The sequence below is a fragment of the Haematobia irritans genome, chromosome 5, assembly GCF_050003625.1.
Source record: "Haematobia irritans isolate KBUSLIRL chromosome 5, ASM5000362v1, whole genome shotgun sequence".
Classification (NCBI taxonomy): Eukaryota; Metazoa; Arthropoda; class Insecta; order Diptera; family Muscidae; genus Haematobia; species Haematobia irritans.
Window position 1 is genome coordinate 173,968,006 of NC_134401.1, and position 27,226 is coordinate 173,995,231.

Below are 27,226 nucleotides of genomic sequence, written 5' to 3' on the forward strand. Positions count from 1 at the left end.
GTGAGCCTAATTTAACGAAGCATATTTTTTATGGAACTAATTTTTTTATCGAACTAAATTGCAATGAAATCAGAACTATTTTAACAATGTAGTACTTAATTCCTACTATTTTTGAGAATCGTATGAAAATTGCCTTCTGCACCCAGAGAAGGAATACAAACTTGTTTTAAGAGCAAAATGTTATTTTTGGGTTGTGACCATGTAACATGGTTTTCGCAACCATGTTATTTTCTCGGAAATCATGTATCTGATTTCGGCAAGCAGGTTATATTTGACGAGAAATAAACATTTTAGTGACAAACAAGTTACATGGTCACCATATAAAAATAACATTTTGCTCTTGAAATATGTTTGAGGTGATTATACTCCTTCTCTGCGTGTGCTTTAGTTTACATTTAAATTCTTTGTGCGGTCACAGAAATCTATGCCAACTTTTAATTAAATAAATTTTGAGACATGAACCCACTCCAAACATTTTTCAAGAGCATGCTGTTACTTTTTCACGGGGAACATATTACACGTTTGCCGCAACCATGTTATTTTCTCGGAAATTATGTACTCGACTTCAGGAACCAAATAATTTGCAATAAAAATAATTAAAAGTTGGCATCCGTTTATCGATGGGCTTTTACCCTTTGTAGTCTTAGTAACAGGATATTTAAAATAATTCCAGAATTACAAGTAATGTATGCTATGATTTCTTAAGGATTATTGGTTCATTTTGAAATAACGAAACGAAAATTCTTCTAAAATATCCATATTTACGTTTACGTTTTTAGGTTATATTTATAGTTTTGTTTATTTCTACATTATTTTAAGTACTATGATCCATGGACTATGAGTGATTGTTACCCTATTACCTTCTTTCCATCCCATTATCACAATTTCCAACAAGACTCAGTGATGAAGCCAAAACCACCGTTGTTGATGATGAAGTGCGGATGACAGAGCTTTTGTCATCGCTGCCTTTCCAACTCCAAACTCTGCATTGGGGCTCATTAAACAATTTGTTGACGCTTGTATTTCAGTCCTTAATTTTTTTAATGTATTTTCCTGCTGAGCAAGGACAACTCATGCGATTCAAGTTGCTGCCTTGCTTGCCGGGCATACTAGTATTAGATTTCATAAAAAATTAAAATTTTTAATTATTTATATTCTCCATCCCTATTACAAAAAAAAAGAAAAAAATATGACAAATTATGTGCCTCAAATAAAATGGAAGTGACAAATTAGCATGGGAAAAAGTATTGTCTTTTTCCCATTCTCCTGTACCGATGGCATGCTTATATATATCCGCTGGAGAATTAATTAATAATGACAACAGTTTTTGAGGAAATTTCAGTTATTAAAACTCTCAAATTGTGAATAGAGGAAAGCAATAAACCCTGCCCGAGGATTTAAACATTTTTGAAATTCCAATTCCTATACGATAAAGTGTAATATAGTGGAACATAGTATGATAGTAAAATGGTTAATAATTTTTCATAACTGACTGATAAATTGGAGCATTGAAATAAATTTCTGATTTTTAGAGGAGCATTTATTCATTACTAAAAAAGATCGACTCCAATCCAAATATTTGTAGTTTCAGTTAAGACCTACGTAAGCTTCCCAACTTTACTTCAAGTTAATATTGAGATTTTAATGGGTAGACGGGGGCTTAGAAATTCGTCTGCGATAGCCTAACATGGGGTAACAAAGGGGCAAATATTTGTTCACAATAAGTTTCAAACTTTTTTCAGAAAATGTTTCGAAATATAGGAATACCGGAATATCGGAAAAATAACCATATCGTGATTTTAATATCTAATATGAGCAACATACTTTTTTGATTTTTGTTAAATATTTGTCCAATGTGACCGCACCATAACTTAATAGTAATAACTTAATACATTTTTCAATATTAACTTATTGCTTTCAATGAAGCTTTTGTCCCACAGTATCATTTTATTACTTGATTAAAATGGGTTGAACTGTGGCACATCCCTGGACCGAATTTATATTTAATTTTTTTTTTAGGAATGTGGCTAGTCATTTATGGAGCTTGCTAGCGATCTAATTAACGGAAGATGAATAATGGCCGGCCGGCCCATTGAATGAGCTAGTAAGCGAGCAAGTGAGATCATTATTCCAATTAAACAGACGCACATATTCTTCGATACAAGTTTAAAGACATAAGACAACTTCTTAGTCCAGAAAACTACAATCAACCCCACTGGAGACTGTTATATGAACATCCATCTCATTTGGTTCAACCAGCATCAATCAGTTCTACAAGCCAAAACACACATACATGCATTTCCATATTCCACCATCTTCGACTGTGTTGTGTTTTCGTTCAGTTGAGCAAAGCATTATACTGGCATACACTGCCAGCCAAATAGTAAGTAGAACAGTTTAGATTCTCAAGTGGAGACAAACGCACAAGAGCCAAACCAAATAAAGACAAACAGAGACTACAGTTGTAGCAGCAATACCAACAAGAACAACAACAGGTCCCTTGGTGGAGATACAACAAAGCATTTATTGCGCTGACGCAATCGTGGAATGTGAAACAAACAAACAACAAACTCAACTCGATGTGAGTGAGCCCCACCAGTTAGACGACCGAGCCAAGTAGTCAGTATGAGGTTCTCTCTCCTCATGATTTGAGAATGTACTAGGGTTGCCAAATACTCATTTAAGAACATTTAATAAAAAGTGCAGATTTAGAAACGATGATATTAAAACTCAATTTAAGCCTAAATAGTCATCCGTCGTCAACATGACGACGGTTAATTTTAATTTTGATATAAAATGTGTTCTTTGTCAATTGGGAATTGATAAATAAATTCAACCATTTTTTGTGTAATATTATTAAAACTTAACGGAATAATTGAACAATTTAAGCTTTGGTTTTCATTTTTGGACTCGATGCAATTTATAACGCCTTGAAATAGACCGTAATCCGAGTGGCGAAGGACGCACTCAAAATAGAAGTGAACCCTCTATTTCACTAAAGCTAATTTAACTTTATTTTAGTTCATTATGTCTGAAGAAAGTTTCCTTTACTCTAATAATTTACATTTTACTAAATTCGTACTTTTCACAAAATAGTTCATTATTTCTTTAAATTTATACATTTTACTGCTTGAACTTAGTGAAAAAATTAAATTTCTTTAATAAATTTTCTTGAATTTGCCGAAAAATATTTACTTATTTTTATGATATCGGCGTGATGTCAGCGAGTGTAATACTATTTAGTTAAAATTTTCTAAAAATAATCTAAATTTTAAAAAATTTACCAACATTTTTCTTCCTGGTGGGTTCACTGTTTTTTCAGTGCGTGAGTGTACAAAATATAAGAATGACTTTCCAGGATTAAATATTTTAAAATTATTTTATAATTTCGGTTTGGATTTTCGATTGACAATTTTATGGAATTAAAATTAGAGTGAATATCTCAACTTTTTAAAGATAGAAATACTGAGAATGATCACCTTAAACTTATGACGTAATAGTCATAAGTCGTATATTTATATATTTATTCATATAGCAATGACATGTGCAATAGTTGTTTTTGCAGCAGAAAGGCTAGAGGGAACTTATCTTATCTCAATGAAATGTCGCACTTTAAAAACCAAAAACGTAATCAATAATATTTTTTAATTAAAAAAACATGATTTTTATTGTTTTGAAAATATTCTTAACTCGACTTTTAGTACAAAACCGAAAAAATATTTTGCATTAAACGCCGCCCTTCATTTCTTTATGAACTGCTCCCAGTTTGTGAATCTCAGCGACTTTGTATTCCTTTCCTCTCTTACCGGTGGAGCCGGTTTATTTGAAATGAAACAGAAAACGAATCAGGCGAAAATAAACAAAACAAATAATTACACAAATTCCCCAACATTTTCAGAGAGAGGAAGAGAATAACACGGCGAAATAGATTGGAAATGGCACAACTACAAAGAGAATTTGGTCGTTTCACTTCACTCGCAAACAGCCAGCATAATTTCTTATAAGCAACCGGGCCATTGTTGTATGTGAGAGAGTGTAAACAAACACCACTCTTCGTGTTTCCTGTTTCATTCATTACCACCACTTGTATCACACGAGTTGAAATTCCTCATACCCATGGTGAATTTCATTCAATGTGTTTCACTAACTACTGCTCCTCTGTAGCTGGAATCAAATTTTTTTTAAACGCCGGCGAATGCACACGTTCCGACGCGGACGGTTGTTTTTGTGTTTTCCATCTTAATTAGTGAATTGCGAATTGCATCTGAACAAATCTTCAATGGTTCAATAAAACATATCTGTGAATTAAAACAACCGATACAAAATTAACTAGAAATATAATAAAGGAGAAATTGCAAGAAATTTATGCAAAAGAAAATAACAAGAATTCTGGAGAAATTATTAGAAAGTTTTGTGAGTGTATGTGAAGTAAAATGAATGTTTATGCCGGCTAACATGCAACATATTCGTGTAGACGTCGTGTCATGTTGTTAATGTCGTCCCCGTCGTCGTCATCATCGTTTTCTCACTCAGACAAATCAAATGTTTCGTTAATAAAACATTTTCCAAACAAAATATAATTAATCAAGTGAACACTAAGCCCTCGGAAGGTACAAAGAATTTAACAATAACAACACCAACCAAAAACAAAAAACGCTACATAAACAAAAGCCAAAACATATTTTTTCTGAGTCTTCGCACCAAACCTGTTCGCCGTTGAAACAAAACAAACAAATAATCGAGTAGCGTGTATCTAGCCAACCGGTCGGTGTATGTGTGGGGAAGTGTGGCTAACAGAACCGAGCATAGCGAGAGTGATGGTGTCTATGAGCATTAAGTTGAGGGGGCTAAAAAGAAAATCTATGTAACATTTTAAATCGGAATGCTTGATCCTCTGAATTAACTTCGTACAAGTGAGTGTGTGTGTGCGTGTGTAAAAAATCAATAGCCGGGAAGTTTCTACTCTTTATCGTTAACATTAAATGTTTGAGAGTTTTAAAATCACGTCACGTCATCATAAAAGCAAAGACAACAAACGGTCACTATCGTGAGTGGAAGATTGTTTGTGCCGTATGCTCTGGTTAATACAAATCGGCAAATTTTTTATTGTTTACATTTAGTTGTTACCCTGTTTTGTTTTCATAGATTCATTTGGTCTTCATAGCCAAGAAAACGAGACAACAACAAATAAAAAGTAACTGAATAGTGGAAAATCTATTTTGGAATATTCTGCCACCAAAATTTATTTTTGTGAAATCGTAAAAAATAAAACGTAAGAAATTTTCCCCCCCATCATCTGTCTGGCACATTGCATGCAATTGTTTTACGTGTTCTCTTTTGTTACTGCCATACGCCGTTGTCATACAAAGAAAGAAATCTGTGTTTTTTTTGTGCATCTCCCTCGCAACCATCTCTCCTAGCTGTGAAAAGTCATCAAAACATCATAAAAAAGGAAAGAAAAATTAATGCAAGTTGTGCTCTGTTTTTCTCTTGCGACTTATCTCTCGTCTAGAGTACATTTTTAATATCAATTAATGATAACAACAACTACAACAATAATAATAAAACAAATAACGGAAAGAAAGAAAGTATCAAGTGCAAATTCGTGAGTAGCAGAACAAGAGAGTGAGAAGTTTATCATCCATTGGCAATCTCTTGAAAGTATCTATCAGAAATCTATCTATGCTGCCATTATTGCACTTAAACAACAGCTAAACGTGAAAATAATCATCAACAATCAAAATATATAAAGATAACAAAAACAACAATAACAAAGTGTATACAAATATTAAAGCATAACTATAATAAAATAAATTTATAAGGAAATATCTCGTATATTTCTTGGGAGTAAATCCACATAGCTCTTGTGAGTGTGAGCTTGAAATCTCCCCTCACTCACTTACTCTTTCTCCTAACTCTACACCCACCAGTCAGTTCATATAGTGAAGGATTATTAATAGCCTACCCCATCCATTACATGTCACTGCACATCGGATACAAGGTAATTTAAATAGGTCTCACTAAGGAATTTTATTTATAAAAACAATATTGTATGAATTATTAGTAACCATATGTCAACCAAAAAATATTTCTTGCGTAGAGTTTCTAATATTTGAATTGTTTGTGAACAAACTATGAGAAATTGGAACAGTTTAGAATGAATGAATTTTTGGAAATTTATTATTCTTCTTTAGAAAACTATGACAGTTCTCATATTAAAATTTTTATGATATATTTAGTTTTAGTCGGAAATCTTTGACAGAAAACTAGGTTCATAAAGAGATTTTCTTCGCTTATAGAAGTGGGAGTTATTTAAAGATATTAAAGCAATATATTAAAAGTTTTGAAATTATGCTGTATGTCATAAACAGGGAAGATAAATGGCATATTTGAAATTGTACTAAATCGGCATCGAAAAAGTACTTTTTTAAAATGTACTTAAAAGTACTTTTTCATCTTTCTTCCAAAGATAAGTGGAAGTATTGAAAGTACCCTGGAGATATTTTTTACAACTTAGAAATTTGGGTGTAGTAGTGGACGTACAATCTGGAGCTATATAGCTATATGATAACATTATCTTACGATACAGTTATGTATCTTACAAATAGTGAATAAAAATGCTAAATATGTCTTGGGGGTACCACATTCCTTTTTTACTCAGAATCTAACAAAATAGTGCAAAAGTGTTTCAACCTTGTTGAACCAAACCAGGCAACAGAATTGCAAAAACTATTTTTGATTTCATCTTAAAACTATGCGTTGACTAAATTACTGGAGTAGCTTAACCAACAGCGTAAAAGTTTGTCAAATTTTTTTAGGCAAACCCTTTAGAGTGCAAGATAGTTAGATGGACGACCGTTTCGGAATTACCACATTCCTCAACAGAATCCTCTAACTGAAAAGAAAATATCAACCAATTATCAGAGTAAATTCGGATAAGTCACTAATATATTTTTGTACAAACAACTCACGTTTCCTTTGCCAAAGTCAAACCATCGATACGCAGTTGGCTGGGTTATTTTTGAGCCTGAATCAAAGGCAATACATTTTAGCTCGAATTAAATTGGGATGGACACTTCAAAAAATTAGTTTTGTAATTTTTATCTCCATAAAAAACATTTTGAAACATATGGCCACATATTTTTTTTCTTCAAAATTCCTCCCAATACACTTTTTTCTTTATTTAAATTTGTAATAATTTATTACATATTATTTTGCTTTAGTACTCAGATAAAATAAAACAAATTAAATTTGCTTTCAAAATTGGTATAGGTATATACCATCTAAAAAAGAATTTTTTGAAGTATGTTTAAAAATTTTTAGAGGTATGTTTGGAAAAAAGTGAAGAAAACTTGTAAAGATTTGGACTGTCACTAATTTGAAAAGAATCTTGCCATATGCATATGTTAGCCATGTACCATTGAGGAATACGATGTTATAAGGTTGGCCCATTTTTAGAAAATTTTAGCAAGGTATGTTAATTAATCAATCAACTGATTTGATTGCCTGGTCAATATGGAGACAACCCATAAATATGGAGACAACATAAAAATATGAGAGGATTTTCGTGACCATTATAAGGAATTCGAAGGCGATCGCTCAATATATGGCGTTTACTATACTTGATCCGGTTCTTCGATTCCTCTTATTCTAAGGAATTATATTTTATCATAACTTAACACTTCATCATGATAATATTTTAAACTTGAATAAAACCTAAATATTTTTTGCTTTGAGTTAGGAGAATCAATGTACTAATTGCTATATTACGTAGATATGATTTCCAGGAGTTTAGAGTTTGATGAATTCATCGACTTTATTCTTATAATTGGTCAAGAGTTACGCTGCAAGTAGAGGATACCAATAAGGAATGTGGCATTAATTTGACAAACTCATATCTCCTTTAGCTGCAAGTAGAGGATGCCAATAAGGAATGTGGCATTAATTTGACAAACATATATCTCCTTTGATGATTAAACTACTCTTGTGGTTTAGTGGCCAAATGCATTTCAGCTGAAATTAAAACTGTAATGTGAAAACAATAACAAAGATGAAAACATTATACTTTAATGTTTCTAGATTTGTACTGCAAAAGTCTACCAAAAATTAAACTTGTAATGATCCGCCAATTGTTATACAAATCGTCTATTCAAATCCTCTTACATTCTATTGGATTTAATAAAATTAATTCTAAGAGATAGAATATGTTCAGTTGCATTTCATATTCATTTACTCTTGGAGTAATAATTCCTCAAATCCACTACATTCAAATCAAAACAAATGTCCAAAAAACGTCATTAAACTATAAATTTCAAAGAGGAAACTATTTAGCCACTAATAAGTGGATTTTGCACTCCCCTCCGCTAGTCAACAATACTGAAGATGTTGATACTCTGATAGATTGACAGATTCCCTCAATGTCAGCTGTCAACCGATCTGCTACCCACAACAAATCGCCAAATAGACTGAGGGGGACAAAATGCCATTCACGTCTCATCTCTTGTCTAGAGGCTGCTGGTCACAGTGATGCTGTTTATTATCGGTAACTTGATGCATTCATTGTCTGTCCATCGGTTTGATTTTTGATGAAAACAGCGACAAGCGTTTACCGGCGCTTATTTAACTTTTGCTCCCTCCTCTGTCTCTGATAATTGGAGAGGGGTTTGTGCTGCGCAATCTAAAATGAATTTCAGCTAATAATAACCCAGTATGAATCATTGCGATTTATTACTAAGGAAACCAAGACTCATTGAGACTATGAATGAAACGAACGTAATTGAATGCAAAAATTCTAAGAAAACTGAATGAGAATAAACGAATTTGAGAAAAAAAATTATGGAAATAAAAACAAAAACAAGAATACTAATAAAACAAAAAGGCATTTAAACAGATGTTTATGGTTTTTAATTAAAGACAAGTTTTGTGTCAAAAAATTAAAGTGGACTGACTAGATGACTGATCTCATTTGTTTGGTGTATAGTTTTTGTTTTAATGCATTTCATGTGCTCATGCTGTTGACGATAACGATAATGATGATGATAAGATTAACATAATTGAATTTTATTTTCAAATTCATTAACTCGTTAAATAAGTCTGAACACTAATGACCTTTATTGTAAGAAAAATGTCATTTGTAAGATGAGTATGAATGCCATAGAGATTTTATAAAAACCGATATTTTAATGTACTATATGAATAAGACAGTTTTTTTTTGGAATATTAAAATAGAGTTTAGGAAAAATTTAAGAGTAAAGTATAGTATACAAAAAATATAATCTTAGGCTAAATGTGGCTTTTTGAGGGCAAATATCAAAGCTTACTTCACTTGAAAAACTATTGTCGTAAGCACAAAACATGTTTATAATTATTTTCGTAATATAGAAACATACATTTTTAATTGACCAAAAATTTATTAATTTTTTGTTGAAAAAAAATGTTGTCACCTAAATTATAGATAATTGGCGAATGAAAAGATCATTCTATTAAAATGAAGTTTGAAATGTTCTCAATGTGTATTGATGAACTCAACTTTGAATTTGAAAAATTTTTTATAACTTAGTCTGAAAAGTAAAAATAATAAAGAGATTTTTTATTATTATTTTTTTTAATTTATATTTGAAATCAAGTAAGGGTTGACATTCTTATGAAAGATCTAAAGGGTGATTCTTTTGAGGTTAGGATTTTCATGCATTAGTATTTGACAGATCACGTGGGATTTCAGACATGGTGTCAAAGAGAAAGATGCTCAGTATGCTTTGACATTTCATCATGAATAGACTTGCTAACGAGCAACGCTTGCAAATCATTGAATTTTATTACCAAAATCAGTGGCAGAAAATCCGCTTTTTTATCGACAAATTTTGTTCAGCGATGAGGCTCATTTCTGGTTGAATGGCTACGTAAATAAGCAAAATTGCCGCATTTGGAGTGAAGAGCAACCAGAAGCCGTTCAAGAACTGCCCATGCATCCCGAAAAATGCACTGTTTGGTGTGGTTTGTACGCTGGTGGAATCATTGGACCGTATTTTTTCAAAGATGCTGTTGGACGCAACGTTACGGTGAATGGCGATCGCTATCGTTCGATGCTAACAAACTTTTTGTTGCCAAAAATGGAAGAACTGAACTTGGTTGACATGTGGTTTCAACAAGATGGCGCTACATGCCACACAGCTCGCGATTCTATGGCCATTTAGAGGGAAAACTTCGGAGAACAATTCATCTCAAGAAATGGACCGGTAAGTTGGCCACCAAGATCATGCGATTTGACGCCTTTAGACTATTTTTTGTGGGGCTACGTCAAGTCTAAAGTCTACAGAAATAAGCCAGCAACTATTCCAGCTTTGGAAGACAACATTTCCGAAGAAATTCGGGCTATTCCGGCCGAAATGCTCGAAAAAGTTGCCCAAAATTGGACTTTCCGAATGGACCACCTAAGACGCAGCCGCGGTCAACATTTAAATGAAATTATCTTCAAAAAGTAAATGTCATGGACCAATCTAACGTTTCAAATAAAGAACCGATGAGATTTTGCAAATTTTATGCGTTTTTTTTTTTTTTTAAAGTTATCAAGCTCTTAACAAATCACCCTTTATCTTTTTCATAAAAAATACAATGGCACCAAATCCTAAATTTAAAACTGATAAATACATGAAATAATTGTTTAATGCTGTAATTAGTAAAAATTCCTATATATTTGAAGTAAAAATAGTTTGCAGACAAAAGTTATATTAGTTTACAAATTATTTTTGTGGAAAAAACTGTTTAAGTGCCTCCTAAACAGATATGTCTTGTTTATTTATTGTTTAATTACATATACAATAAAATTATAAATATAATTGAAAGCTTTGACTGCTAGGGCCTTAGGCTTGAGATATGCCTTATTGTTTTAGATAAATTATATTATTTAAAACAATTTGGGGAAAGTATATAGATTCTGAATGAACTCCGTTATAGTTAAGAGAATATATTAACAGATACAGTGAATTTATTAATGAAAGTAGGGCAACCCCAATGGTTTACCTCTTGGCCAGAGAATGATCAATTCTACTTTAAATTGTTTGTCATTTTCCATGTTAATTGCATTGTTCTTAAAAAAATGCCGACCTCTTTAATTTTATAAGATTACTTGTGTTTTGCCATCTACAATGGTAAGCAGCGACTATCCAATATAATTCTGAAGATTGTAACATTGAATATCTCTGAAGGCTCTAACGAGACCGACAAGAAACTTTAAATTATTGTCACTTCAATATTTTCAAAGTAACTAGGCTAATAATGATTCCCTCCGTCATCTCTTAAATGATTTTAATAAGTACTATCACTTTCTAGAATTATCTGACTCATTAAAGCGCAAAATAATTTTATATTTGAATGAGTGATGCAAGTAAACGTATTGTATAATTATTTTTAGTTTGTAAGGATATTCTTATCTAAGAACTTAAGAAAAAACTGAATCCTGGCTCTTTTTCTTCCTTTTTTATACTGTTTACTGTTTTGAGAATTCACTATAAATATATCAGGTCCATTTCAGCGAAATTCTTTCTCGGAATTGTTCACAAGTAATTTTCTGGTCCCGTGAAGATTATAGGGAAGCAAATTTTAAGTAATTTTTTTTATTGAAAATTAATTATTAAAAAATGTAGTTGTATGAGTTACAAAATTTTTTGAATATCTTCTTAAAAAATCTTTAGGTTTATATTTCTTCGTTGGCATAACTATTTGATAAACTGTTTTCCCCTTTAATGATGCATAAAACCGCATTATTGTATTTTATTGTTTATAAGATCTTCGTTCAACTGATTATGGGAATTTTATTTTAAATAATACCCCTACAATACCCTTACATTTACGTTTTACCCTCGTTACCCTCATCATACATGAGTGCTACCAGCATCGTGCACATAAGACGCATGCGCAACCATTGTAATTGTGTAGAACTTCAATTAGTTTCAAGGGAAAATCATTAAAGCCAATTGACTTTGACGCTCACCATCAAAAACAATAAAAAAACACACACAACAATAACAACAAAGTGAAATTACAATTTGTTGTGCAACAACATAATACAAGGAGACAGTTCTCTACAGAGACGACAACTCCATACAGTGGTAAAGGAAGTCAGTCGCAGCCATCTAGAGAATCTTCAACATTGAATATCCATCACAATTTCTCCATACAAACACCATAGAAGATTCCATTCTTGTGATCTTCTGCACGCGCTAGATGTTTCTCTGTTCTATGTCATATGTCCATATAACCATAAAAAGCCGATAATTTATGCCACAATCTGTTGAAGTGCCATGAAGAAATTGCAATTAAAAGAAAAAGGAAACCAAAACAAAAAACCCCAATGAAGCTGTACAACAGCGTATCGTGGTTGTATCCACAATGTTCGATGTCAAATAGAGTTGTAAATGTGTTATTGGTGTGCTTGGTGGCCATAGAAATGAGCATCATTTATTTGATGTATGGAGAAATGTTAGTACTTTACATTATTTCTTTATCTTGGCAGGAATAATTTATGGTTCTATTTTTCCCACAAAAATCTATAAACGAGAAATCTTGGATATTCGATTTCTTATCAAAAAAAAAAACAGTGAGTGAAGAATATAGTTTGTGAAGATATTAGAAAGCCTTAATTGTTTGTTTTGGGAAATATGGTTAAACTGTATAAACAATAACCTTCTAAAAAATCGGATATCAGAAACATCTTCCAGATACTCAAAGAGGCAAATATTTTTAATGCCAAGACGAAGAAATTGAAAATGAAACATGGAAAATGACAAACAATTTAAAGTAGAATTGAGTGAAAGCTTTCTTCTTTTTCAATAATTGCAGGATTATCAGATACTTCTATAATTCATAGAAGTATGAAGTTCTCTTGTAAAATATATTTTGCAATAAATTAAAATTTAATTGCACTTAAGTTATAGGATTTCATGTCTTGTAGGGAAATAGCTGGCGAAGTTTTCCATTTTAAAGAGAGAAGTCCACATTTCTTAAGATTTTAACCACTATTCTATCAACTTTCGATTGAAGCCATTTGTTCTCAGGGTTAGGTGACTCGTGATTCGATCTACTTGATCCACCTCAGCCCGTGTTTAAACCCATGCCTGTGTATTTATTGAAAATCTTAATAGCCCCAGATAAATGTATCTACTTTGTTGAAACAGTTGTATCTTGAAGATAGGAAGAATGTTAAACAAAAGCTGTTAATTGAATTCTATTAGACTGTTTATTATTTTCCAGTTTTTAGGGAAATTAGTTGACAACCTCAACCTTCTTCGAAACAGTATATTCCCACACAAATCTTGTGATCTATCTCACACAACCCACATAGCAACAAAAACCACCATAACACCAAATGATCAACGTTTCAAGAAAAGAAAACCCTAAACGAAATTTCGTATCAAAACAAAACAAAAAGGTGGTATCACAACAAAACCTACAAAATATGCCCTCAAACCTTTGGTATGTAGCAGAAGAAGGCCATCATTACACCGTCTGTCGGTCAACTGAAATGGTCTCATATTTGTCAAAAAAAAAAGCAAAAAAGAGACGAAGAAAGTCGTTCGTTCGTCATTTTCCAGTTCAAGCCAAACAATGGAAGAAAGAATGGGAAACAAAACAAAAGCCAAAAAAAAAAACACAAACCAGACAAGTGTTACGTAGAGACGAGACGTAGCGTGACGTACCGCCACCGCTGAACAATATCGCCCTTTCCCTTTTGCACCTTACCTTGATGACAAACTGCGTGCTTGCGTTGAGGTCCACAGTCATACTGTAGCTTATGTTGCGTTACGGCAACAAAGGGGTACAGTGAGCGCGCTGTATGCCACATTGCTGCAGTACAGTTTGAATGCTTATGGCAAAATGTCAACAACTTTTCAAACGTCAGTTGATTGTTTACTATTATGGTTTGTTTATTTACTTCAGTTTCATACCATCCTCCCAGTCCCCTTTGCCAGTTCTCAAGCCATGTGAGCCAGCTTTGCCCTTTCGTTTTACAGTCTCATCAACATCAAGAAAGTATTGTATTGCCAAAGGCATTAACATCAAGTTCCAGGGGTTCATGGAGTAAACGGGGTATAGGAAGGCGAGGGGCATAGCTGAAGAGGTTTTTTGTTTACTTTTTAAGGTAAATAAAGTAATTTTTGGAGTCATGTTTCTTCATCTTTTGAATTCCTTTTTATCAAGATCGAGTCATCAAAGTCGTTGTTGTCGTCAATGCCATGAAACACCAACGCGCCAATATTTCTCTTCGTCATCATCAGCATCATCAAAAGATTGCTTTCTCATGGTCCTAATGAAACCAATCAATGTTCTTCTTTGGTTATTTCCAATGTTCAATTGAATTCTTTTTACTCTTTGTTAGGGGATGTTTGTCGCTGGCTTCCTTTACTCATCATCATCAGCAGCAGCAGCAGGAATTCTAATCCTCACAATGTTTATCGCACATCTAACAATACCCAAATTTGTAACACTCGCCTCTCAATGATGCCTTTTGCCATACAATGCACCGGCATTAGGTTGTTCTTTTGCGGTGTTTCCTTTTTTTTTTTACTCAAAACGAAAAAATGAAAGAAAAACATTTTCATTGTTCCATTGTTTAGGCTTGAGCTTGTCATTTAAACATCAGCCAAAAAGTACGGGCTCAAGTGATAAACCCTTAACTTATCACTGCCTGGCTAAAGGGAGGTAATGTGATTTCATGCCGGTAATGTAAATGATTAGCCTGAGTAGTATTTTGAAAATGATTACACGCTGTTATTATTCATTGAAAAGTGTGAAGTAATCACAGCTCTGAGAAAGTTTTTTAAACCATTTGTTCATATTTTTTTTTGTAAAGGATATTAGTTTTGAAGCGCAAAATATTCCAGCAATTTATAAGGAGAAATATTTATATGAAAGAATAACTTCACATTTCTTTTTCTAAAGATAAAAAAAAAATAATAAATATAATGAAGAGAAGAAATATCCTCTTCATTGTAGGATTCCATTTTTACGGGTATTTAGATCAATCGATAACAAATCTGTAAAAGTAAAGAAAAATTATATATATATTTTTTTGGCAAATTTTATTATAATGTAATGGGGAATGATCCAAAGCAACAATTGAGAAATTTTATTTTCTTCCAAATAGATTATTAAAGAAAAGTCGACACTATCACGAACAAGTACAGATGATTAATTTATGAAAATATATTGCATTGTTTCGCACTTATTAAGACCAATGCAATGGTCCTAATATAGGATTTGTCCAAAAAATTGTGTGAACACTTCTCCTCATCTCTCGCCTGTGTTTTCTTACCTTACTCAATATGAAACTACAGAAGATTTCGCGCTAGTTGGAAAATGTTTCATATTTCCAGAAATAACGCGGAAGTTAACCAGTTTTGAAATGATACAGATTCCCTGAAATAATACTGTGGTTCAACAACTGATCCTTCGATTATTATTAAATAGAGAGTTGGGTTTATCTGAAAGCGACAGTTGTATCAAAGTCCTTGCTGAAATTTTGAAAGATGAAGGGAGTGATACTGACTAGAAATGTTAGTTCCTTAGATCTTCTTAATCAATGTTAGTTCCTTAGATCTTCTTTTGAGTGATTAGACTACAAAACTTTTTTGATTTCATTTACAGCGACAAGTTTGGTGTTTACAAAAATTCCCATTTACAAGAGAACCACAGGGTTCAATAACAGGATATTTTTCATGGAAATGATTTGCCTGTACTATTACCCTTACATTGGGAGCCACCGTGGTGCAATGGTTAGCATGCCCGCCTTGCATAGATAAGGTCGTGGGTTCTATTCCTGCTACGACCGAACACCAAAAAGTTTTTCAGCGGTGGATTGTCCCACCTCAGTAATGCTGATAACATTTCTGAGGATTTCAAAGCTTCTCTAAGTGGTTTCAATGCAATGTGGAACGCCGTTCGGACTCGTCTATAAAAAGGAGGTCCCTTGTCATTGGGCTTAACATGGAATCGGGCAGCACTCAGTGATAAGAGAGAAGTTCACCACTGTGGTATCACAATGGACTGAATAGTCTAAGTGAGTCTGATACATCGGGCTGCCACCTAACCTAACCTACCCTTACATACTAAAAAGTTGACATAAACTTTATTTCTACAATTATCATACAAATAAATTGTTATGAATTTGGGCATTCGTCTATAGAAGAACACAAATCTGTGCTTATGATTTGCAAAATTAATTTGAGTAGTCATTAGGAAACTGAACAACGCTTTACCCCGGGTTCATAAGTGGATGACGGCAATCGTTTTTAAATGTTCCATGGTTAGGTTAGGTGGCAGCCCGATGTATCAGGCTCACTTAGACTATTCAGTCCATTGTGATACCACATTGTTCCATGATTGAGGATTTAGATTTTCTCTCCAGAATGCGGACAACAGGATTGATCTTGCCGTTGAACTTCTCTATTTCCCTTTAAAAGATAGCATTAGAATGTTCGCATAAAAATGTTAGAAGACATATTTTCGAATTAAAAGGTGATCGCTGATACAGGTTACTCCAGTCAAAATTGTATAATTAATAGAAAAAATCATCTTTCGATTCTTCTATCCTTGATAATTGTATCTACATGTCAGACCGGAAAGTTTTCAACCTGCCGATCAACTTGTTTGGAACATGAATATGTTGCCATTGGGCAAACGTGGGTTTAGAACTTTATGGGGTTTTACACCAATAAACAATCGTTGCCCCCATACGAAAATATACTATGAAGTTGGCTTAACTTATGCCTTATGTTGAACTGAACAATTTCTTGCTTTTTACACATAAGTGTAAAGTGGAAGTGTTATTTCCTTCCTTATTGTCGGGGTAATATGCGCGTTTCTTCGAATTATTGCATTCATGGTCAGTCTTTGAAAGTGATTGATAGGATCTTATATCTAGGTGTTTATTTTAATAGTAAGCTAAATTTCAAATCCCATATTGATTATATCTTGCCTAAGGCATATTCTACTTGTGCATTTATTAAAAGGAATAGTAAGGATTTCATCAGTCCATATACCCGCAAGATTTTATATACTTCGTTTGTCAGGTCAAAGTTGGAATATGCGTCAATGGTCTGGAACCCATATACTGTTGGTATTTCTGATAGAGTTGAGAGATTGCAAAAGAAATTGATAAAATTTGCACTAATAAGTCTCCGTTTTACTGAACTTCTTGCTGAGTATGAATCCAGATGTAGGCTCATACATTTGGAGACTTTGGTCAATAGGAGAAAGAAAGATTCATTATTATTTTTGTATAAGTTAATTAATGGTTATATGGATTGCCCGCCTTTGCTTCGTGAATTCGGCTTCAATGTTCCGCTAGGAGTTTAAGATTTTTCCAATACTTTCATGTACCTATGCATAGGAATAATTATGCTTGCAATGAGCCTATTACTAGAGCTTTGAGAGAATTTATTTCAATAAATTTAAATTGTAATCTTGATCTATCCGTTCCTTTAAAAGATTTTGATCAACTTTTGGATGTATTTTTTTTTTTAGAAATTAGTACATTTTTAAGTAAAAAATTTTGGAAGTATATATACAATTTAGAAATTAGCGAGTCTGTAAGGATTATATTGTGAATTATCCAAAGTCTGAATAAATAAATAAATACCAAGGGTAATCCAGTATAGCTCTTTGGCAAAAATCGATTTATGAGATAGATTTATGAAATGTAAAGGCAACAGGATTTAAATGACGGATCAGAATAGCCTTGGAATTATCTTCTATATGATATCTAAGACATCTATTAAAAACGCAGATTCTCAACCATCTTGGCTTACTGGATAGAAATGTCATTTATCTTTTTTTACATTGGCAGTATATTTTTATTTAAAATTTGGCATACAAATATTCAACTCTTTGTATTTCTTCAAATGTCAACTCCTGAAAAGCATTAAATTTATCACATGAAATATTAACTCTTTTGTTATGAATGCGGAAACCTTTAAAAAGTTCACAACGGAAATATAACTCTAGAATTCAAAGAAATAAATGAAATTTTATACTTTCTTGAAACATAAAATAACTTAAAGTCTAAAAGGGATATCAAAACATTTCGAGAATAAAACTTTTTCTTTATAATATTAATACACGAATGTCAAAGACCATATGAAATTCCTTAGAATTTCTATTATCACAAGTCAAGGCATTCTTGATTTTAACATGAAATGGGAAAATCACCTGGGAAAACGAGTCACAGTTCATTGCATTCAGGGGATGTATCGAATATCGAGTCGATGTCATTGTCGTAGTCTCCTTGTGATTTCTAATTATTTTTTTTATACATCATAGCTCGTTCCTCATATCGATGGAAACCCACACGTATCAATGTGTCAATATCTGCATTACATATTATTCTGGTTAATCGGCTACGACCAATAACTTTTAGCTATAAAAAACAGTGATTTCCTTTTTCATGGATTCCACCACCACCAACACTACACTCCAATGCAGAAGATGGGTACAGAAGGAAATTCCACATTCACCAAAAAACGTGACTGGCATACTATAATCCAAAAAAAAAAAAAATAAACAAAATTCAAACCTAAGCAAATCTGTGGCGGCCATCGAATTTAACAAAGTCTCATATTTTTATACGGGCCCGTAGTGGTCGTATTTAATATTTAGCGTTTACAACTTTCATTCTAAGCAATTTTAGTTGTCTGGAAATGAAAATTCGGGTAAAAAAGCAGCTTAAGGAAAAAATCTCTTTTCCATTCTAGAGGCCATATAAACTGTACTTGAGAGTTTGTCTTCTTATTTGAAAAAGTAAAGAACAACGTGGAGAACGAAATGAATGCGATAAAGTGCAGCCGACCAGCCTGGCAGGCAGTCAGCAATCTAGCTGGCCGAGCGAATGTACATTCACTGCTGGCCAGGGGTCTTCTTGGTAGGCCCAGAGCAGTTTGCAGGGAATATGCAGTAGACTGTTACATTGTTTTTGATAAAACACCACTTTTATTGGTAACAGTTTTTGGCCAAAACAGTTGAAACACTCACTCGTTGCATGGTCTTGCTTTCAGCCCAGTTCAGATTGGCGCGCTCTATTCAGGCCATATTAGTCGGAATGAATGCACCAGCATGAACGTGGCTTTTATAGCAGACCATTTTCCCCTCCAATATAATAGTGAGAGAATAAAATCACCCGAAAAAAGAGAAAGGGAAAACTGTGTTTTTAGTTGAAAACTGACAAGAAACAAAAAAACAACGGAAAAAACCCACCAAAGAGAAAGAGAGTTTGAAAACAGTAGAACGAACGAACCCAGGCATGGACACCGACACAGCAGACCCAGAACAGAACAGAAACAAACTATTTTACCAATGTTTAGGTCACTGAACCGAAATGAATGGTGGGTAATATTTTGTGTTAACGTTTTTCTTTGGCTAACTCCTCCAAATGGTGGTGGTGCAACCACTGCAACTTCAGTTTCCATGGGGGTATTTGGTAAGGCCTTAGGACTATAGTGTCTTAGGTTTAAAGCAATTAGGCAAATTGGATTCCCAAACATTTACGTGTGAAATGATTAACTACAATTCAGCTGTAATATCTCTTGATTCAACGGAGTACACCGTTTTCCAAAAATCGTTTTTATTAAGTCAGTATATATTTTAGTGTTAATATTTTCCTCTGAAACATAAGGCAAACGACGTTTAAATAACATCGCAATCTACATGCATAAGCTTTTGTCCAAATATATGTTCTTAATTCCTCTAAGGCCTTTATATAGAGGCCTCTCGGTTGCCATCATTTTCTCACGTTACCAATTTACTGCCTCTTCTTTTTTTGTTGTACTTTAGACATTAATAAAACAACAAAAGCAATAACATCAAGGGGAAATACGAATCTGACCATGGCCAAAAGTGTTATTAATAATGGACGATGAAGAAAGGAAGAAACAAACGAACTGAACTGTTTGTTCATGGCATGGTCAGGCATACGTAATGAACGATGATAGTCATCCTCTCCATAGTCGCCCCTTATATCTCCATGTCCTCCTTTATGTCATTACTCAATTTATTGATATTTTTTTGTTTCGGAAAATCCCTTAAAAAAATAAAGATTTTCTTATATGCTGTGGTCTTTGTAGGTCTTCTTTGTTTTTTCTTATGATTTGGTTACCAAAACAAAGGAAATTAAAACTAAAAATTATTGTTTTTCCATTTAAACCACCAATGCTTATCGAGTTTTGTATTTTTTTTTTCATCTTTTCAGATTCTAAATCAACGATTCTGGTGTTAAACATAAATTTACTAGAAGAAATTTTGTAAAGAGAAAAAGTGTGAAATTTGGAAAAAAAGTATAGATCATTGCAAATAGCTTAAAATAATTAAAAGAAAATAGTTAAAGAGTTTAGTATTTATGTACCCACTTTTGACATAGTCAAGTGTTCTTGCTGTAAGATAAAAATTCGCCACCACGGAGTCCTGGGATTTACATAGTATGGACCTCAATATGGATATATTACCGAGCGGGAATATTTTCAGCGAACTGGAACGCATCTGCACCACAGGCTATTTCTCATCACAACCATCTATTGAGGATCAATGGCAACAGGTGAGTTGTATTATTGTTTTTTTTTTATTATGGAAAACCAAAGAAACATTTTGAACAAACTAAGTTTCCTTTGCAAAATAAAGAAACTTAATTTAAAACAAATAAAGAAGATTAGAGACAATCTTTGAAGTGTTTCTCATAAATTCGGGATTATTCGATTTTAAACAGATTTGATTCCGGAGAAAACTTTTTTTTTTGTATGTAACTAAGCTAAATTTCCCATTTTCCCTCCAATCCCTGTTTGGAAATTTGTCCTCTGTTTTGCTATTATACGGAGTGAAGGAGTTTTTCGTCGTTGACCATGGAACATGTTTGCCGATTCTCGAAATTTATGTATGCTTTTTTTTCAAAACATGTTTGGGATGATCATGTTCCTTCTCTGTGTGTACGTTTCTTATTTCTAGCTATCGAGAATCCACTTGATGCGAGTCCCACCGTATTATGAGTAGGACTTGTATTGGCTTGTTTGATCTCATTGCCTTCGTGGAATATGTTTTTCTAGGCCCTGTGTTAGTCCTGAGCCATTTCCCACTTTGTGCTGTGGTCCGGCAATCCGAATATATCGGTGTCTGGTGCGCTTTGAAATAGCCAAAACTCATATCTATTATGGACTTTACCGGCAAAATTTCGCAATGCTCTAAAGTATCTAGATTTTCAATGTTTCTATTAAATTTCTCAAAGCTTATTAAACGTTTTTGTTTGGCTTCGAATTAATACCGAAACTTTTTAACCAGCCAATACCTTTGGACTTAGCCCTGTTATAATCCATTCCTGCTTGAATATAATTTTGAAATTTGTCTCAATCATGCTTAATTTCTCAGTGTTATCATAGTTGTTAAATGAATTGTCATTACTGTTTTTTGTTGCTCAAAGCGTCTATCAAGCTCCCCTCAAAAAAAATTCCCTCTTCCCCAGTGTTGGATATAAAAGAGAGATAATTCATTTAATGACTATTGTATTCTTTTTAATTGCCTTAATAAAGAGATAATGACAACTTTTAATTTAATTGTGTACATAGTTGAACACAAAAAAGAAAACAAATCCAAAAAACATACAATGTTTCTTCTATTGTTAAATAAAAATTTACAAAAAACTAAATGAATATTCATTATGTTTAACAAACCACCCTCTTCTTCTATTCCAATTGAGTGGTGAGGTAAAGGGAAACAATTGTCTAACTTTGTTTTCCGGTGGAAATAAGTTATACTTGATTTTGTTTTATTTTTTTCCTATGAAAAAAAAAACAAAGAACTAAAACAATGATAGAAAACAAATTCCAAAACTCTGGATGATTCTGGAGGCTTTGATGCATGGATGATTTACTACAACGCCTCATCAACTCACCACCCGCTCTCCCTCTCTCTCTCTCCCTCTCTCATTCTGTCTCTCGCCCTATGGGTAGTAAACAAATTTAGTCGTTTACAATGTTAAAGGACTTGAACGTAAACAAATTTGTTTACATTTTCCTTAAAGGAATTTTAATTTCCAATACGATATTGGATTTTCTCAATGTGATTTTTCTCAATTATTCATAATGGAAATGTAAACACCACAGTGATGGAGATAGAAGAGAAAGAGAGAATGTATAAATCCATGAGTGCGTGTGTTGGTGAGAGAGAGAGAAAGATTTTGATACTCACGCTTAAAACACCATCTCCAATTTGTAAGCCAAGCTGTTGGGTAAGTTTGAGGTGGGTGGTGGAATTTGGCGTTGTGTTTTCTGACCATCTCTCTGAATTTTTATTTATGCGTGGTGTATTCTGGCGGCTGAAGAGCGAACATAATTAATGAGCGTAAAATAACGGATGTTTTTCTTGTTTCCGTTGACTTCCGTTCTGGCGTTTGTTTGTTTACTTATTTGTCGTTTGTTTCATTATGGCATATTATTATTATTATTATTATTGTACTCTTCCTCCTCCTGCTCCCCCTGGAATACAGCATACAAACATTTGGTTTCATATGCGGGAGAGACTAGAAATAATATTCAAGCATAAAACCAATGCAAACTCCAATACCCTAAAATTGGAGTACCAAGGGAAATCACCTCTTTCCTCTCTTGTTGCTTCATACATTTTCAGATCTAAAGTAACGAAAAAAACAAAAAAAAAAACACGAGAAGTGCATTTGAAGCAATGCCTCTAAGGGGGGAAAATAACATCAACAGCATTGAACGAAAAAAAAAAAAAAATAATAATAATAGAAAACCATTGCATTCTCCCAAAAAAAAAACAAAAATTTTTTAACGATGACAACCCATACATCCCCTTTAAATTCATGACCGGCTGTCCACCATTTACTTCTCTAGCTTATTTCGTTTATTCGTTTGTTCTCTTGCCTTTCAACATTTATGGGAACAAAGTGTTAATTTCAAGTGTTAACATTTCAAAAGATGAATAATGTATACAAAAAGTAGTTTATTTAAGCTTCAACAAATACACGCTGTCATTGCAGGCGAGAAGGTGGCAAATGGAAGCTCTAGGTGTATTCGACGAAGACCTTTAAACGTTTACGTTTTAGGTTAATTCAGCCACCGTGGTGCAATGGTTAGCATGCCCGCCTTGCATACACAAGGTCGTGGGTTCGATTCCTGCTACGACCGAACACCAAAAAAGTTTTTCAGCGGTGGATTATCCCACCTCAGTAATGCAGGTGACATTTCTGAGGGTTTCAAAGCTTCTCTAAGTGGTTTCACTGGAATGTGGAACGCCGTTCGGACTCGGCTATAAAAAGGAGGTCCCTTGTCATTGAGCTTAACATGGAATCGGGCAGCACTCAGTGATAAGAGAGAAGTTCACCACTGTGGTATCACAATGGGCTGAATAGTCTAAGTGAGCCTGATACATCGGGCTGCCACATAACCTAACCTAACCTAACCTAGGTTAATTCATATTTTGCTTCAATGAAGTGAGACGAAGATCTCTAAGAAATGCAGACATTTGTTGACCTATTTTTTGGAGTAATATTTTTTTTGGTGTTGTATTTGTTTATTACACGAATGCATCTGTGAAGTTGTTTAGATTCGTAAGGTTGGTGAAAATAAATTCGAACATTATTTAACTTTGTCATTTTATTATGTTTTTTTACATTGTAAAGTATTTCAAAATAAACGATTGTGGAAACTGATTTTAGTATCAATGAAGTATTCTGCAATTCTATTTGTTCAAACCGAGTAGAGAGCCAAAAGTTGATTTCACTTAAGTGTTGTTCTTTTTACACATTTTAAAGTACATATTATTTGGATAATGAAGATTAAAGAACTTTATTAATTGAGTTATTGAAAAGAAAATGAAAATGTTATTGATCCTTTTTGTGTCATAATGATTAACATTTTCAAACATTCCTGAATATCTTAATAATGTATTACTGTGTTGCAGCTGCATGCTTTGTGGTAAAAATTAAATTTTATCATTAATTATTTTAGTAAAATAACTTAAAAGAAAGGAACAAAGTTCTTGCTCCCGGAGCTTTAATGGTTTAAGCGTTCAAGAGAGCTCTTCTTCTTTCTGTCTTTTATTCTAGGAACTCTGTGTCTCAAAGGAATTCCCTAAATTTGTCTACCATTAAAAGTTTATCGAGTCGATTGTGAACAACATTGAGAATCGATTGTTGTAGATGACATTTCGTATTTAGTAGTTGTTAATTATCATTACAATATTTATTATTATTATTTAAGAAATATTGAAGTGTATTGAAACGTACCTCTTATATAGATATGGATCCCATATGATGCAATGTTACTAATAAGTCAGGATGTTTCCCTTCAAAGTTGATTTCTTCACATTTAAATATGATTTTAATTAAGAATAAAAATTGATTATTTAGGTAATTAGGTATTTAGGTAAAATTAAAAAAATTAAAAATAAATAAAAATTAAAATTTTGTAGCTACATGAAATCAACATTGAATTGTTATCTTTTATTTTAACATGGAATCGGGCAGCACTCAGTGTTAAGAGAGGAGTTCCACCAATGTGGTATCACAATGGACTGAATAGTCTAAGTGAGCACGATACATCCGGGTTGTCACCTAACCTAACCTACCTTTTATTTTACAAAAACTGGATTTAAGACTTTTGTATTCCCAAACTATTTTCCAATACATTATTCTTCCATAGATTGAAGTAGTCACAACTTCAATCTATGGAAGAACAATATAACAAATTCTGTTACAAATAAAGTATAAAAACCAAATTAAAAAATGTGTATATATACATATCTTCCTTTTATGGTTTTCCTATTTTATATACAATTTTCTACAATCGAAATCTTTTTAAAATGAAATTCGTTTTCCTTATGTATATCTGATTGAAAAAAAAAATACATTAATTAATTTATGGTCACATTCGCCTTACATATCTCGCAATTTTTTTGGTTTTATTTTATCTGTTTTTCTGTGTTCTTCATCGTTGTATGGTCATTTCGATTTTATTTATTCTTTAGAATTTAATTAGAATTTATTCCATTTAAGATTTTGTGTTTCCATAGTGCATTTGCAAACGACTTTGCAGATAATTAACTTGTATGTTCCATTTTTGTGATTTATAAATTTGCCGATAAGGCCTGGTGGTGAATGTCCCACAGACAAATGTATAGAGAAGTTATTCACTACAGCACTACACCACAGCGTCCCCTGTTGGTCCAGCAGCTAACTAGGATGGACTATGCCAGGCCATTTCATGTGCAAATCATGCCAGTTGAAAATATTTCATTGTAAATTGTAATTGCTTTTGTATGTTAATAAATTCCAAACTGTATACTCGTATTTGCCTCAAGTAAAAGTAGAATGAACACACAACACTGTGTATTGCTCATATGTAAATGTAAAAGGGACAAAGATGCATTTCCACTTATACCAAGGAAAGAAGATGCAACAAAAGATCTCCACAGCAGTGTATGCGTGTGTGTGTGTGTCTTATACCACTTGCAGTACAAAACATCTTGAATTTTGGAATTTATTTCAAATATGGCAAGAAGAACAATCTATGTCTACTTCTACATCTTCATTGAATATTTCTAACTATTTATGTATTTTCACACACACACACACATCTACCTACTTGACCAAGTAGATATCATGACATAGCCATACACTTACAATTATTGTTGGATTCCTTCTGTGATACCTCAAGAAAAGCAACCCCGAAATATTTGCAGAATGGAAATCTTCAAGTAAACATTTGTTCTACAATGTGCGTAAATAGTGGCAAGAAATTAAACATTTTCAACGATAGTTTGTTTTTATTAAACTACACTGAAATATAAACAAAAACACTTTTAGGTTTTGTTCTTTTCTTTCGTTTTGCTCTCACATTGTTTATCTATGCTATTCCTCCACTCAGCCTGCCAGCACCGTATCTAAATAGAGCTAGTATATATTTCTTCCTTTTGGAGGAAAATACAAATAACAAAAAATAAATTGGGAATTCATGACATTTTGAGGTTATATGGAACAATATTGCAACACAATGCTGCAATGTCTGTACATTTTGGTATTTCAAGTTAATAAAAACAGCAACAATGCCAAGAGTCTGGCAATGTCAAAATATGGCAAGTGGCATATTTGTGCTTATTGAAATTCCTAGATCGAAGTTGAAGTTATTTGAGACAATTACTATTATGATGTAAGATGAAGTGTTATGATCTACACACAATTGTTATTTTAAATCTTGAGAAATAATTTCAGGAATTTTTGCAAAAGAAGTAGAAGTGCTCAAAAGACCAAAGCTTTCTTAGATTGAATTTTTTGTTTAAAGGGGTACTTAGGAACAAACAAAACTAAAATTACGAATAGCATGTGAGTTGGTTTTTCTAAGTTGATATTTATTTATGTCAATAGATTTTCAAAAATAATCTTAATTTATTATTATAAGTAAATATTTAAGTTTTTAAATCACATTTTATTTATAACTAAAATAAAATGTGATTTAAGAACTTTTATATTTATGTCCGTTGTTCAAGACAATTGTTTAACAAAACTGAAGTTTTTTTTTAATTTTAATGCCACTTTTATTGATGCTATTTCAGAGAGTTGGGAATAGGGATTATAATAAGAATTAAGAATTCGTTTTCCGACTGTTGTAATTTTTTAAAAACCGACATTTTGAACTTTTTCAACTTGGGAAAAAGCCGATATTTCCACTTTTTAATCCTAGAGGTCATCATTCGTCAAAATGACGATGCTTAATATTATTTTCGATCTAAACTGTATTTTTGTCGATTGGGAAAGGACAAATTTATGTTATTCTTATTCAAAGATTTTATGACTTCTTCTTTAATATTATTTAAAAATAAGCTGAATGAAAAATTAAATTAAATTTTGGTGCTCATTTTTTGATTTTTGATTATACAATTTAAGCTCCTTGAAATAAGCCGTAGTCAAAATGACGAAGGATGACGTTAGTGTACAAGAACTAAGGATGACTTTCCAGGGTTAAAATTATAATTATTGGCCTACACTAGAATAAGTCTCATGACCTTTTCACAGATATTTTATGTCTTCTGTTTCAATCATGAACATCATGAAAATCCATCACTTAATTAATTAAACATAAAAATTATACTGGATTAAAAATTCAATAGTTTTCTTCAATATTTTAAAATTGATTCAATTACAAATCGCAAAATTCAATTAATTTTTTATTTGAGACAA

The 27,226-nt window shown here is 32.7% G+C and overlaps 1 protein-coding gene across 1 annotated transcript in view; it reads left to right on the forward strand.

The window, feature by feature from the left end:
• Nucleotides 1-4,198: 4,198 nt before the first annotated feature.
• The window catches only part of luna, a 372,732-nt gene continuing 349,704 nt past the window's right edge, over nucleotides 4,199-27,226 (forward strand). Inside the window, exons 1-2 of the mRNA XM_075310254.1 lie at nucleotides 4,199-6,001; nucleotides 20,237-20,578. Coding sequence (XP_075166369.1) covers nucleotides 20,465-20,578 — 114 coding nt within the window. The 5' untranslated portion in view covers nucleotides 4,199-6,001; nucleotides 20,237-20,464. The remainder of the gene's footprint in view (nucleotides 6,002-20,236; nucleotides 20,579-27,226) is intronic.